The 16,528-nt window shown below is 36.5% G+C and overlaps 1 protein-coding gene across 5 annotated transcripts in view; it reads right to left on the bottom strand.

Moving 5' to 3' along the window:
* Positions 1–3,207: 3,207 nt before the first annotated feature.
* Positions 3,208–16,528, bottom strand: part of Lpgat1 (lysophosphatidylglycerol acyltransferase 1) — a 99,716-nt gene continuing 86,395 nt past the window's right edge. For all 5 annotated transcript variants that reach the window (XM_047520569.1, XM_047520567.1, XM_047520568.1 and 2 more), the window contains 2 exons: positions 8,386–8,492; positions 3,208–6,471 (listed from right to left, as the gene is read on the bottom strand). In XM_047520569.1, coding sequence (XP_047376525.1) covers positions 6,320–6,471; positions 8,386–8,492 — 259 coding nt within the window. In that variant the 3' untranslated portion in view covers positions 3,208–6,319. The remainder of the gene's footprint in view (positions 6,472–8,385; positions 8,493–16,528) is intronic.

Here is a 16,528-nt window from a genome sequence, read left to right as displayed (position 1 = left end):
TCTTCCTATGCACAGTGGGTTTAATCAGACCTAATTAAGAGTATTTTTCTGATTATGAAAGGAGCCTGTCTCATTTCCAGTGGTCAGCCCATCCTCTTTCCATGTTCCATTCTTATTTCTGTTTCCGTATGACAGAAACTGTAGAGATTTATTTTTTTTCAAGTCTAAGCATTTAAGAACAATGTTGCCAAATCCTGAGAGGTAAAAATTTATTGATTTCTATCATATCAGCATGTTATGATATGGTCACACCTGTTCACACAGCTGACTTCTTAGAGCCAAAAGAGGATTCTGTTTTTCCATTTAAAAATACACTTTTTTTTTTTCCAGCAGGAAGAAACATTTTAAAAACAAACATTTTCATATTAAGTGGGAATTACAAACAATCCCCCCACCCCACCCTTGCCCAACTTATGAGGAAAAGGGCTGGTCAGCGATAGATCTCTGGGTGCTTCAAATCTGCATTCTACCTCTGCCCCCAATCTGTTCTGTCTTCCATATAAAACACCTCTGGGGGAAAAGAAATTAGAACCTCACCAAAACAGTAGCCTAAATCCAGCCATAAAAAAGAGGTAGACTGAACTGTAATTATTGAACTTATTTGGTAGATTGTGCAAAATATTTTAAATTTTTTAGTGGGATCAAACATATTCCACAAGAAATTAAACAACTGAGGTTTTACATGCTTAAAACAAAATGTTAGAGATGCTTATACCACATTTACTTAGCTTTGAGAAATGAGAGCATAAAACCAACTTGAGAAATATACGCTTCTCCTGTACTTCGGGCAAAGTTTGCTTTTGTTAGATTCCTCAAAACCAAAAGTTCATGTGGTAGGACTGATCTTACCATTCAGGCTTTTCCTACCATTCAAGTCCCTGCTAGGGTCAACAGAAATTTTCTCAGAACAGTGAGCAAATTAACCAGAAGAAGATTATTCAACATTAATAACTAAAACAAAATGAAACAAAAAGAACAGGGCAATGGTGTGCTGGTGACATCTCCGACTGGCTCCCAAGGACCAATCATTAAATTTCAAGGTTTTGCCAGCAGTTGTTAAATGACTGTTATTAAAATTATATAAACTTGTAATTAGTGCTGAAACTAAAAAGTGGTCTTGTATTAAGGGTAAGAAGGAGTTTAAGAGTAGATCACATTGTAGGTTGAATGACAGCAAATTTTCTGGGAGATGAGTAAGTGGAGTAGGATGTAACGCCATAATTAAACTCATGTTGAAATGCAATTGTAGGTTGGCTAAAGGTTCAGAAAAAAGCAATTAGGAATCTTGTGAAAATCAACTAGCTATGTGGAGTTTATATGGTGTTTTATTTTATTTTTGTTATTTGTGTCATACATCCTTGCTATCAGGAAAATTTGTACAAATTTGTGTACACTTGCATATATTTTTTCTGAGACAGTGGACTGTTAAACACTTATTGGCACACCACTTAACCAGGAGAATGAAGAGGAGGGGTCAGATCCTCTGACCCAGAACAGGAGGTGCAGCATTTTCTCATTGGGTGTTTCAGCCTACTCCCAGCACGCTACTGCAGGGTGGGCTTTAAGCACAGGCCTAAGGTGTTAATGCTCAAACATCTCCAGTATGACACAGACACACCATTCCCACTGCTAAGAATTAAAGCACTGTACTTGGAAAAAATCAACTTTATTTTCTCTAGGTTAAAAAAAAATAGAACCAGCTATTAATTTTTGCTGAGAAAAATGCTTCTTTTGGTGTTCATGTCTAAATTTCTGAAAAGGCGATCTGGTTATTAAAATCATCCCGAATGCATTCATAAACCAGATCCATGTGTGACCAGCCCTTTACAAAAATAATTACAGTTGCCACAGCCTTTACATTCATTCTTATCACACATTACAACATGCAAATACACAAGAAAGGTCAAACAAGCTGAAGTAAACATTACGGCATCAAGAAAATGAAAATCCATCTGTATAAAATAAATACAACTTTGTAATAACTAAAGAAAATGAAAGCAATTAATAAAAATAATGGCAGTTTAAAGTATAACTGTCTCATTACCCAATTATAAAATAAGTTACTGTAAAATGCATAGACTCCTTACATGTAAAGAATTTGTGCATCACAGTCATGTGTCCAACAGTTTTACACAATAAAAATAAAGCCATCCAAAATGTGTGCATACTTTGCAATTAGAATACACTTAACATTTTTTTTGCTCTTTAAACTGTTTTAAAAATATTAAATGTAAAAATCTCAGATGGACATTTTACAGAAAAACTCATATTTAGTCTTCCAAATGGCTACAGTCACCTTCCCCCAACAGATCAGCACCCTCAGCGTTTTCCCAGGGCCCAGTTCCTACTTGTTGGGGACTGGTGCAAAATGATTACAACAAAGCACCAAGCAATGACTGCTCCAGAGTACACCGGCTCTTCGGCGATACAGAGTTTCCCAACTTAGGTATTTTGGTCCCAAACATCTTAGTCTCTACCCCTCATAAAATGAACTAGTATACCTGCTGCCCTGTGCTCCTTTTGACTTTGCCTGACAAATTAACAGATGTAAATCTCATAGCTCTGCAGGGCAAAAAAAGAAAAAAAGTATATATATATATATATATATATATATATATATATATATATATATATATATATATATAAATTTTAAACAAACCATTTTTATCCATCCTTTGTGGACCAGAGCTGAACACACTCCATGGTAACTCTGGAGTGAAGTCCTATGTAGTGACTTCGAAAAAAGAACGAAGAAAACAGTTAACTCTTCCTATTCAGTAGTGCAAATAAAATATTTCCTTTTTAAATATAAAAAGAATACAAGAAGACTACCCATGATTAAAGACTACGTTCTATGATTATAACCAGGACCAACTAGTTCAGAAGAGTCTTCAGAGAAGTGATTGTCAAACACTACTAAGACAAATCCACAAGTGAGCAACATGAGCAAAGATGAATGCCATTCTCAGCATCAGTCGACGGCAGCAACACTAGAATGATGTTCTGAGGCTTACATGGGTGATGTAAGACTTCATTTTGATAAAAAGGCTGAGAAAAATGGTACGACATATAGTTGATATTCAGGGATGCCTTTTCCAGCCCAGGGATTTATTCAGGCTTTGGAATTTTTTCTTCCTGACAGCTGTCTTTCCGTGTTATTTCACTACTTATTAATAGTCCTAAATACACAGTCAAGAGAAGCTAATAAACAATTCAAATCATTTTTTTAATTAGCAAGCATCCCTAGAAGGAAGAAAAAGTTTGATGAAGAGCAAAACTTCAAACTCCTTCAGGAATCATATCTTTGACTTCCCTATGACTTATAACTGGATCAAGTATCCAATAATTAATTAATTATCCAGTAATCTTTAGTTCCTTTACTGTGAAAAATTAAGGATTGGTTGAATACCAAAAACTATTTAATGATACGACAGATCTGAACTCAGCTATCTTTAAAAAAAAAAATTTTTGTTTAAATTCTCGACCAACTAATTTGCTCACCCAAAACATCATTTTCTATCTATAATTTTTCTTTACCCTCTATTGCTTATAAGTTCACTTATCATAAGTGTATATTTCAACACCGATAATTGTTTCTGAAGTTAAGAGTGACTAGCTGGCTTGATCACTTTTGTAGTCACTGAACCTGGTTGTGGCCAAGCAGATGTTCCATCACTGTTTCTTGGTGATACCAAGATGCCAACAGTGAGCTCTCAACTCTGGCTGCTGTGGGAATCTAGGCAGCTGAGATCAAGAAGTGCTGAGATTCTAAGGAACCACTGGTATAACACTGGCATAATTTTATTTCCCCTTGACAAAATGTATAACCTCCTTTCACTTTAAAAAGAAAGTACAAATAGGAATTTTTATTCAGTTCTGTATAGTGGCGTATTGTTGCTTCCCCAGACTGCCATAAAAGAATACTGATTCTCTCTTTACTCCTAGTACAGCAGGTGAACTCCAGTTACTAACAAGGAAAGCACTATCAAGACTCTCAAACAAATACATTTTGCAATGGAAGAGAGAGAACATGTTAGAAAATCAAAGAGGGGCAGGGCAGATCAAATACACATCTATTTTACAACTCATGGATCAATTTTCAAAAATTAACTCATACATCTAGAGAGACTGTGGAAATGACACTGCACTTGAAAAATAAAGCATCTTACAGGGAAGTTTAATGTGTACAGTATATTTAACAGTGTCATGTTCCTTTGGAGCACAGCGATGTCAAAAGTGGCTCTAGGCCACATTTATGTATACATTTTTTTAAAAAATAGGAGAACTGTCCACTCTACCACGTGGCTTGCTTTGCAATGAGGGAAAGGTCTACTAGCTAGGACTGTACATAAGTATATTAAAGAGTGAGCAACCTTTCCCCAGATGGCTAATGTCTCAAATGAACAATTTCATTTCATCTTGTAATTAAGTAATGTTTGCTGGATCTCAAACAGAAACATCATTGAGCTTCTCTTTGGCTTCCTATCATCACTGACACCTTGTAAGCGAGACTGGTCTCAGTTATTCACTGTCACTGTAGAACACATAAATGAAATGCTTCAGTTTCAAAAAAATTGCATTTTATAACAATTATTACCAAACCAAACATATCAAAACTGCCTTCTGCATTTTAATAGTATAATATAATATTCAATGAGGTATTTCAGTTAATGCATCCTTCTCTTTCACATATGCTAAGTTATCCTAAAGATGAAGCTGCTGTGGGCTTTTATTTGGCATTGCTTTATCTTTCCCATACAACAGTGGGAAAATTCACATCTTTTTTTGGTTTACTGGAAAACAGAAAACATTAGCCTTTGTTTATTTTTTTTTTTTATAGCCTACTTCTCAGAATTGTTATTTGTGTGACTAGTGACAACAGGGGAGTCTACAGTGCTCATATCACAGAAAACTACCACTGACTTATTAGATCTTAATCTTACAATCCTAAGCCGAAAAACATCCTCAATTTCAACACTGATGCAGTGCCAGCATTTTTTGAGAAGAGTTTGGTTCTCCTGTGAGGTAAATTACATAAACATACCGGCAAAAAAAAAAAAAAGTTTTCTAGAAATAACAGAAACTTGATGTTACCCTCTTCAAAAGCAATTGGAAGAGATTGGGGAGCCTTTTGTGCAGGTCTCTCTCCTGGTTACACTCACCCTGAGAGGGGCAGCTCCTTGATACAATGCTAGAACACACTGCTGTTTGTACAGGTTTGGAAGGAAGTCACTTGAGAACCAGTCAGCAGTATAAGCCAATGTCTGGCTCTGGCTCTTATTTTCCTAAAGAACTAGTCTATTTTCCCTTAAACTGATCATTTAAATGTTTTACATTAATTTGTTCAATCATCCCCAAATGCATTTAGTGCTACTATGTCAAAAGGGGTGCAGGGAGCCTCTAGCTACAAATAGGGTCACCCCATCAGGGAGGTGCCCAAAGCAGGATGGTGCTGGAGAGCAGCTGTGGGCAAATTCGAAGAGACAGGAAAGCCCCCTGGGAAGCCCACTCACTGATGAGGCTTACTTTTATCTTCAGGTTATGTTACTACCCTTTGCTATATTGGCATCTGATAAAGGTGCATTTTGTAAAATACAATTATCAATCTATGATATGCCTTCTATACAAAAAAAGAAACTGGGTGATGCCCCCACCCCACCCTACCCTGGTGGAAAGAAAAGCACTAGTGCATGTAAACATGGTGCTGAACTGAGTTAGCCTTCTTAAGATCAGAGCCTATGTCAGGAGATGTTCGGGGGACAATGGTTCTCCTCCACAGAGAATATCACACTGTATCTGGGCAGGTGCTGAGGACTGAAGTTTGTTACTTCAAGCAACAGGGAAACCACTCTTTGGGAGGTGCCCCCAGCTCCCCTCATGGCTAGTAGTACCACAGCCCAAATGGGTGGAGATGGGGGCGCTGTGGTACACTGATCTAATAGGGACTGTTAGCTAGAAGAGATGAACACAAATTTTGAGCTTGAACTAAATGACCAAGTTGATCTGTGGCAACAGTTTCTTTCAGATAGTCTTCTAGGATGATTTTATGATTTCCTCTTCTCCAATTGTGATGTTTGCTTATATGTGGTAGAGTTTATCTCTTTAAAACATGAAAAGTTCTTAAAATATATTAGCAGGTCATTATATTACTGATTCTCATTTTAATAGAGTTTTAAAATATCCCAAAGGGGGATAAATATTAATTCATCCACTGAATTTCCTTTGCTTCTTTTATATATTCTGATTTGCACATGTAAAATAATGCACACTCATGAAAGTCTGAACTCCTATGGTGACCTTGACAAGTCCAAGTCAATTCCTAAAATAGGCAATGGTAAAAATACTCAATGATGCTGTACCACATACAGGCTGACAACACTGCAAAAGAGTATATAAGAAATAACCACGTGTTGCTGAGGTTCATCTCCCTGGAAACAGCTTCCTTCTGACCCTTGAGAGGTGGAAAGGCTCCTGAAAGACAAGACAGAAACATTAATTTGTTTACTGTAATACTGTAATGGCTAGTCTCCTGGAATAAAAGTTGAATATTAATTTAATTTGAAAGTCTTTTGTAATTTTCCATTGCTCCTGAAAAGATATCTCATTTGAAATACAATTTCCAAGCTATTCAGTCCTTTCCTCGTCCTAGCCTTTGCCTTTACCCTCCTCCTCAGTGAATGGCTGGTTCATCAGCATCCTTCCCACATCAGAAAAAAATGCCACCCCTGGCCCTTGTCACTCTCTCCTCCAGGTTTATTTCCTTCCTGGAATTTTCCACAATCTGTAATGGTCTCATCTATCCTATCTACAGACTTACTTACTGTCTGTCCTCCATAGAAGAAAAATTTGCATGAGAACAGGTACTCTGGTAGCCTTTTCCCTGTATCCCTAGACATTTCCACAGTGGTTGGGACATAGGATCTGTGAAATTGATACCAAATAATTTCTGAAACAATATAATTTTATTCGAATCCCTTTATTTGAAAATATCATGCTTTTTGGCCACAAAAAAGTGGTTACACAACACTGATAATATTTTTAAAAGGCAGTAGAATTTATGGAATATGTCTTAATAATAAAAAGAAAAAATACAAAGCAAACAGATACCTTTAAATTCTTTTCTGGAAAGCCAGAGAGTTGCAGAACCATTTTACCTAAGTTCATCTTTAACTCTCTTCAGCATTCAAACAATCTCTGTCCTTATTGATAATCTCCCAGTGTAAGCTGATTCAAGAGGGGATTTGCTGCTCACAAGCAATTTACAGAGTGTACTTTCAAGTTTCAAGGTCTAATATGCAAATAGTTTTCTTAAAAAGAGGCTTCTACTATTGTTGCTACATTTTAGGTCAAATATATGAAGGTAAGAAATTGAGGTTGAGAAAGGTTGGTCTCTATCATCCATACCTTCTCAGTCTTCTGTTAAACTAAAACACCAAGGCCATTCTCAGATCAAGGACAACTTTCTGTAAACCTTTTTTTCCCTATTAAGATGCTACACAACTTAACAATTCATGAAAGCATTTTGGTAGTACCAGGGCTGGGATGGGTGTTGTTCTAATGGTAATTTCCTTCTTTCCTAACTTCCTTTCTTTTTCCTTCTCCTTCCCTCCTCATATTTTTTTTTTTTTTTTTTTTTTTTTGCAGTGCTGGGAATTGAACTCAGGGCTTTGTGCTTGCAAGGTAAGCACTCTACCAACAGAGCTATAGCCCTAGCCCCTGCACTATAGTTTTTTTTTAGGGTGCAGAGAATATTTACAAGGGACCTTAGACTAAATAAACTTTTTTTTCCTCTTAAGGATAAAAGACTAAGTTTTTATCCATGAAAACTTAAAAAGTGAACTTTATCTTTTCATGTAAAGAACAAGTCAGTAAAACTGCAGTTAAAAATGGCCTCGAATAGATACAATGATATTATTTAAATAATCAAATAGAATGCCAAAACACTAATGTTATTTGCTACTTCATAAAACAATCTCACCATGTAGGGTTGGGGATGTAGCTCAGTGATAGAGCATCTGCCTATCATAGGTAAGATCCTGGATTTGATCCCTAGCAACACATACACACACACACACACATTCTCTCTGTCTCATACAGTACATCAAATGCCCCCTATGACTGCACATGTGTTACTGCAGTTGTTCACAGATTCTCTTGTGTACTCTCTTGACTTGGATCCATGTGACATCATACTCAGGCTAACGGAGAGCAAACTTAACATAAATTTTTCTTTATAGAACTTATAAGTTGACATATCTTAAATATAGAAACACTTTTTATTTCTTTAGGGCATCTAAAGCTTTGAAAAATGGTTATCTTCCCTAAAGTCTACCTTTAAGATTTCTGGTAATTTCAGAAATGTACATGATAGAAGATAATGTGTACCTGTTTTATAAAAATGTGATAAGAGGTCTTCTTTTTCAATAAAGCGTTGATAAAGCCAATTGGCAAGGTCATCAGTCTCCAGGGGTACATCTTTAACTGGAAAGATCCTACCAAGGGTTAGGAAGAAAAAGGACATTCTTTAATTCAGAAGTGAAAATCATTCAGAACCACAACTTAGGTTTAGTAGTAATGAGAAGCTGAATAAACTTAAAGAACCATCTTTGCTTTTCTTTTTTTGGGTACCAGGGATTGAACTCAGGGGCACTCAACCACTGAGCCACATCCCTAGCCCTAGTTTTTTTTTTTTTTTGTATTTTATTTAGAGACAGGGTCTCATTGAGTTGCTTAGTGCCTTGTTTTGGCCAAGGTTGGCTTTGAACTAGAGATTATCTAGTTTATCTAGCTGACTGCCTCAGCCTCCCAAGTCGCTGGGATTAGAGGCGTGCGCCACTGTGCCCAGCTCCACCTTTGCTTTTCTAAGGATTGTTCTGAGTTTTCTAAGGATGTTCTGGCTTTTGAAGTTGTTGTTCATTATAGTTCATTTATTTGTTCATTCAAACATGCACTAACCTATCATGTGTTAGGTCCAGTTCGAAAGGCTGAAAAAAATCTTTTAGAATTCCTATATTTAGGAATTTTTACTGAGAATAATTATGTCTTTCTATGTTTCCAGATGTTAAGTGGGAGCAGTATGTAGAACAGATGAAGTTTTAAAATGAAGCTAAGCAGAACAAGCTCAATCATTTTACTAAATGCTAGGCACCATGATACATCTTAGCAATGATCTTTCTTTGGCAGGAAAGTCTGAGAACCAGATTGAATCTGCCCCAATTGGTGGCTTTTCACTAATTGTACCATAATAATGGTTTCATAAATAGCAACTTTTACACTGATTGGAAATGGTTACCAAAACACTATTCACCTCTTTTAGCCAATTAACCTGGTATTTGTCACTGTGTTTCTTCTTTAGTTTTAGACCTTATCTACTAACTTCCTGCTAATAGAAGATGATTAAGTTCTTCTCTGTTCCTGTTCTCACCAGACATATGCATCCTTCCCATCATCCCAATCAACTATGCAGTAAATTCAATGAGGTATTTAATATAATATAAAACTTAGGTTCTGTATTATAATCAAATATATTCATAGTTAAATCATGTGTAGTAAATTGTGGTTACTTTTCCTTTCTTGCCCAATCTTTATTTTCCCTGGATTAAGCAATTATATTATTTTTATGTGTATTACTTTCTATGTACAGATGACTGATTCAACCACAAGATGCCAGCCAATTATCCAGAATCAGTTCTCTAGTTTGGGCCCACAAACTTTCTTAAAAGACTAGAGAGAAAATACTCTCTATGCTTGCTGGATGCAGTAGCTCCTGCCTATAATCCCAGTGACTCTGGTGGCTGAGGCAGAAAGATCACAAAATTCAAGGCCAACCTCAGCAAGGGCCTAAGCAACTTAGCAAGACCTGTCTCAAAATAAAAAATTTAAAAGGCTGGGGATGTGACTCAGTGGTTAAGTACCCCTGGGTTCAATACCTAGTATCCCAGTAAATAAATAAATACATAAAACAAAAAATTTTTAAAAATTATAGGCTTTGTTGGTAATTTGGTCTCTCTCACATCTGTTCGATTTTGCCTTGTGGTGTGAAAACAGCCAGAGACAATGTACACATAAATATGCAGGACTATTTGAGTAAAATTTTAAGATTTTTACCCACACTCTGGATTTGATGCCTGTAATTTTCATTCTCTGAAGTCCTCTTGCTACCATCCTGGTGATGCCCTGTACTCCTAAAATAGATACAATATTTTCTATACCTTGTCTTTCTTTTTCTCTATTCATTTTGATGGAGCACATTCTCTAGTGGTTTCTTGTGAAAGTACTTGATATCTTACAAGTTTGCCAATGTCTTTTTTTCTGTCTTGCTATATAGCTTGGATTCTAAATGTCCCCCAAAGACCCAAGTATTGGAGGCATGGGCCCTAGGAAGGTGCTATTGGAAGGTAGTGGAACCTTTAAGAGGTGGGGCCTACTGGGAGGCTTTTAGGTCATTGGAGGTGACCTCCTCCCCTTCCTTTCTCTTTGCTCTTTGGCTATGAGTTGAGTGATTTTGCTTCATCATATTTTCCCACCATGATGTGCTGCCTTGTCAAAGGCCCAAAAGCAATGGGGTCAACTATTTGTGAACTGAAACCTCTAAAACCCTGAGCCAAAATAAGCCTTTTCTCTTTATAAGTTGATTATCTTAGGTATTTAGTTATAGAGACAGAAAGCTCACACTAACACAGTCTTCAACTTTGGTTGATAATTTGGCTAGACATAGGATTCAGAGTTAAAAACCATTTTTCCATCTCTTATCTTTGGTTGTCCTTTCTAGGAGATTTCTTATTTAATTTCTAAATATTTTACTGAGTTTTTATTTTTTTATTGTATTTTTAATTTCTAGAACTCATAATGTTCCTTTTTTAGAGTATTCTATTATTGTTTCAATATCTTATTGTTATGAAACGTTTTCAAAATTATAATGGAAAAGAAGAAAAAAGGGTCAATGAACTCCAATGTACTATTATGATTTTCAGTCACTGTCTTCCCCTGTATTGCTTTTGTTTCTCTAAGTCACGTCCTAGATTTGTTTCAGTCTCTATCTTTCAGAGTTCTGGCTGGCTGGATCACTAGTTACCTGATTCAGTGTTGTTTGCTCACATTTACAGATGTTAGTTGTAAATGCCTTCTGCATTCAAGTGGAGTCCACTGGCTGGGCCACAGAAAACTCCTTCACTTCTCCAGAGAAAGAGCCTCTGATTTCCTGCCTTGAGAGGGAAGCATTCTGGTAGCCAGAGAGAGAGGGCTGGGAATCTCAGCATTCAGCACGCAGACATTACTTTGCTGTACTGTTTTCATGTTGGAAACTCTGCCTCAGCAGGGTTGCTGCTCATCAGTACAGAGTTTCTATTTCTCTAGAGTAAACCTCCAGTATTTGCCAGGGTAGGGAAAAAATTATCAACCAGCTGTGGGGTGTAGGGTAGGGGTTTATAGTTCTTCCTAAACATATTTCTACCAATCTGCCCAAACTTAGCAACATTTTAACCTCACTGCTATGGGTACTGATGCTGCCAGTCTTTTGGAAGTTCTAAGGTATAATCAGGTGGGCTCCTGGCTTCCCACAGATGGCTGAGGATTTTGTCATATTATTTACTGCTTCAACTGTTTTCCAACTTCTCAAGGTTTGTTGCCATTGTCTTCCATACTGTTCTTTTCTTCCTTGTGGGCTTACACCTTTAAAAAATCCCACTGAGTGTTATTTTACTGGGGTTTTGGGAAAAAAGGAAAGTAAAATTCCCATTCTCCGTTTTGTGGGAGATATGAAAGTAGATGAATTCAATCCACCAACACCTCTTTTGAGAAGCTCTCCTGTTATTTCTGGAAGCTCAAAAATGCTTGTTTTATCTTTGTTTAGGGCCTATCATTTGCCATTTCTCAAAAGGGTCTAGCTTGCTATTTTGGGTTTTGGCAAAATTTGTCAGTTACTTAGTAAGAATTTAAAAATTATAATGATGCATTCCATCATAAGAACAGTAAACAACTTATAGAGCAGAATCAGTAGAACACAGTGTCCAGACCAGTTAAATAAAGAAATACAAAGGCTTTCAAAAAAACAGAATAACTATACTCAGACTCCTTTAAAAGCTTTAAAAAAAATTTACCAAGGTCATTAGTCAACAGTTTGGGGGGGAATAATCAGAAGGAACATTATTATGAATTACATTATAATCAGATTCTTTTTTTTTTTTTTTTGCTATTCAAACTTTTAAATATCAAATTAGGTACATTTTAACACCCAAAGTTACGTGTTACTGAACAAGAAAAGGAAGAGAGGAAAGAAGTTACATGTTACTGAACAAGAAAAGGAAGAGAGGAAAGAAGAAAAAAGTGTAGTATGAAAAATCTATTAAAGTCAATTTCAAGAACTCATACAGCTTTGATTCAAATTTTGCATTCAAAATGTAAAAGAATGAAAAGGAACCAAATTGTTTTATCTGCATAGAAAATAACTTTCCCAATCTTAATCATCTTTCTGTTTCCCAAAATGTAAGACTACATTTCTCCAAAGCAACAGTATAGAATGTTTTGGTTGACTGAATATTTTAATGGAATAGGAGATCTTAAAGTCCAGAAATTTCAGGTTTGGACTTGCAGCTATAAAATCCCTTATCAGAACTCATTTAGAGCTTCCCCCTACTCTAAATGAGCCAACAACAGAAAGATGAATTGAAGAAAGTCTTAACTAATTAAAAACATTGGAACTGCTTACAGTACATGAAAGCATCCAAAAGACTTGTATTTCTTAGCCCTTTTAAGACTTATGCTACTACTAGGGGTGGTTCCCAGCAACTTGGGATCTGAGGCAGGAGTATTACAAATTCAAGGTCAGCCTCAGCAACTAAGTGAAATCCTGTCTCAAAATAAAAATACAGAGGAGCTGGGGGTGGAGCTCAGTGGTAGAGCACATCTGGGTTAAATCTCTAGTGCCATAAACAAAACAACAACAACATACACCTACACTAAGTAATTGAAAGATCTCTTTTCAAAAGAAAATTGCCCCTCTGCCTTCTCCACAGTTTTTTTTTTTTTTTTTTTTTTTTTTTTTTGCGGTGCTGGGGATTGAACCCAGGGCCTTGTGCTTGCAAGGCAAGCACTCTACCAACTGAGTTATATCCCCAGTCCTACACCAGGTTCTGATATGACTCACTGAATAGGCGAGTACTCCCTGACTGATATTCCCTTCACAAAACAGTGGGGATTTGTAGGGGTGTACCTGGGGACCCTGAAAGAATTTGCTTTTTAGGCACAATAAAAACAATCCCAAAAGGCAGTGTGGCATAGTGATTAAGAGTGCAACCCCAGACTGCCTGGGGTTGAATCCTGGTTCTATCATTTGTCAGCTGTGTGACCTTGGGAAATTCATTTAACCTTGATATGGCTTAATTCCCTCATCTGTAAAATAGGACTAGTACAATGATTTACCTTACAAAGTTGTCAAACACGTAAAGTGCTTACAAGGGCACTTATACAATGTCAGTACTGGTGGCCAGATCACTCAGGGCAAGCATTACTGTACTACTTTGGGTTCAGTAACAGCTCTAACTGGATCTGCATTTGTTAGGAGGATTTGTCACTCCGTGACTATTTCATATAATATGATACTTCCCACACACTGCATATACACATGCACACCCCCATATACACATTCTTTTCCTCTACCACTGGAGCAACAATGAAGTCAGCCTCAAGTCAGTCATACAAAAGTAAAAGTATAGTTGCTACCAAGTGTTAAAAATATGAATCCCTGACAGAGATTTTAAAGACTCTTTTAATAGCAACACTGGTAGACTCAGAGATACAGAAACAAGGAGCTAAAAATTTCAAAATGCCATGGAAAATTGTTCAATGTTCACCATACCATGTTAAGATCATACATCCTCACCCTGCTATATCTCAACTACCTGGTTATAAAAGGTCACACTCCTTCTGTCTCAAGCCACCACCTCCACTTGAATAGATATGAAATGAAGATGATTAATAAGGAGAAAGTCAGTTTTGTGAAGAGCCTTTCCTTAACTTCCATAAAAAGTCTCCTTAGGTATCTGCCATTTACATATGTAGGTTAGGTTGGGCAGAAGTCTGTGAATGAGTTAATGTGTGTATCCTCCAAGGAATCTTATATAATCTTAATTTGCAGTTAGGAAGACAAATTAATGTAACTAATGACAATTTTGTTAACACTTCTCCTATATGTACACTTGATTTTTCTTCCCAAATTGCCCTAAGTAGGACCTTTACTACAACGTTGAACAGAAGTACTGATAATGAGCATCCTTCTTCCTCATTCTTAATCTTTTAGGGGGAAACATCCAATTAAATATGGAACTTGCTGTAGATTTTTTCTGTAGCTACATTAATCAGATTAAAGAAATCCATGTCTAGTCCCAGTTTGCTGAGAGTATTTTATTTTTATCATGAATAAGAGTTGCATTTTATCAAAAAATTCCATCTAATGAAATGCTTATGTAATTTTCCCTTTAATTCTGTTAAGATAAATTACATTGATTTTAGATTTTAAACCAAACTTTTATTCCTGGAATGTATGTTCTTGCTATATAACATGATGTATTTCTCATATATTGCTAGGTTCAGATAGTTTTCTATCTGTAATCATATAAGAGGTTTGTCTGTACATTTTTGTTTCTTATAAAGTCCTCAGTTCAGGCTTTGGTATCAGTGTTATGCTGGGCTCATGAACAAGGTAGGAAGTATCCCTTCTTTTTCTGTGTTCTGGAAATGTTGTACTCCATGTCCTTCTATTGTCTTTCAAATAATTATAGGATTTGAGGTAATCCCACTTTTTCATTCCTTATAGTAGTAATGCAGGCTTTCTTTCTTTTCTTTTTTTCTTGATCAGAATGGCAAAGTTGAACAATTTTATTGTTTTCTTTTTTGGCAGGAGTGGTAATGGAAACTGAACCCTGGGGTAATTTACCACTAAGCTACATCTCCAGCACTTTTAATTTTTTAAATTTTAAGACAGGGTCTCTCACTAAATTGTTTAGGGTTGTCTCCTACAAGTTTTGAGAGTTCATATTTGTACTATCATTCTGTTAAAACTATTTTCTAATTTTCATTGTAATCTCTTGATGGTAAAAAATAAATTCTTATTCCCTATTGAATAGTTTTCATCTTTTATTATAAGCAATGTGGCAAGGAACAACATCACACAGATGTTCATTCACAGGTGTGTAAATTTAAATATATGATCTGTGTAAATTTATCTGTAAGAGAAATTCAAAAGTTAAATGCATTAGTAATTTTTTAAAGATATCACTACATTGTCTTCACAAAGATTATACCAGTTTGTATTTCCACTAAAAATTTATGAGAATGCCTCTGATAAGATTTTTAAACTAGAAAATAACCAAGTCAGAAAACTCTCATTTAGTTGTAGATGATGGCCAGCAGTGTTTCTCAATGGGACCAAGCCACTGTGGATCCATACTCTTGGGGATCCATTCATGAGTTCTCTTAGTTCATTTAATATTTATCTTTTTTTTTTTCTTTCTGGTACTAGGTATTAAACCAGGGATGATCAACACTGAACTACATCCCCAACCCCCCTTTTTATATTGAGACAGGGTCTAGTTAAATTGCCTAGGCTGATTTCAAACTTGAGATTCTCCTGCCTCAGCCTCCTGAATAGCTGGGATTACAGACTTGTGGCCCATCTTCAACATTAATCTTAATTTAGTAAAAACATTCTGAGTCATAAAGACAAGCATCTTATAATTAAGTCCTGCAATGTGATTCTGGTTCCTTTATTATTTGGTACCAGGGACTGGACTCAAGGGTGCTTAACCATTGAGCCACATCCCCAGCCCTTCTTAATTTTTATTTTGAGACAGGATCTCGCTAGGATGCTTACAGCCTCACTAAGTTGCTGAGGCTGGCTTTGAACCTGAGATGCTCCTGCCTCAGCCTCCTGAGCCACTGGCATTACAGGCATGCACCGTCATACATAATTATTTTTGTATAACGCAGTCCTATTTTAAAAATAAAAGGCCAGAGAAGTGAGCAAAACCTATTCTCTCTCCTCTCCAAGCTATAATTCACCCTGACTCTTACTAGCCACTAAAAAAACAAGAAAGAAGTTCTGCTTCTTATAATGACAAAGTCATTATAGGTAATGACTATAAATTTTGGGCAAAACATAAAAATGTAATCAGTGAATGCACTAAGGTGAACTAAACGAGGCAGGCACTGGAGAAGAGTCCGCTTTGGAAGATGGGCAACTTCCTCCTTTTTTTTTTTAAACAGCTTTTCACCTAAGAACATTTCAGTCAGGGCCCCATAGGGAGGCTCTAACTTACACAAAAACATGTGTCAGTCCTATTAGTTTAAGAATCAGAGGACAGATTAGGGTGACCATAGCAACTGGAAAAGAGGAATCCCAATAGGAGTAAGGCCAGAGTGGGAGCCACAAATTCGGATTTTCAACTCCACTCAAATCTCTCTCTTTTCTTTTTTGGTGGTGCTAGGGATTGAACCCAGGGCCTTGTGTTTGTGAGGCAAACACTTCACCAAC

The sequence above is a fragment of the Sciurus carolinensis genome, chromosome 12 (assembly GCF_902686445.1).
Source record: "Sciurus carolinensis chromosome 12, mSciCar1.2, whole genome shotgun sequence".
NCBI lineage: Eukaryota > Metazoa > Chordata > Mammalia > Rodentia > Sciuridae > Sciurus > Sciurus carolinensis.
Note: the sequence above shows the minus strand (reverse complement) of the source record. Positions and strands in the feature narration are given on the sequence as shown.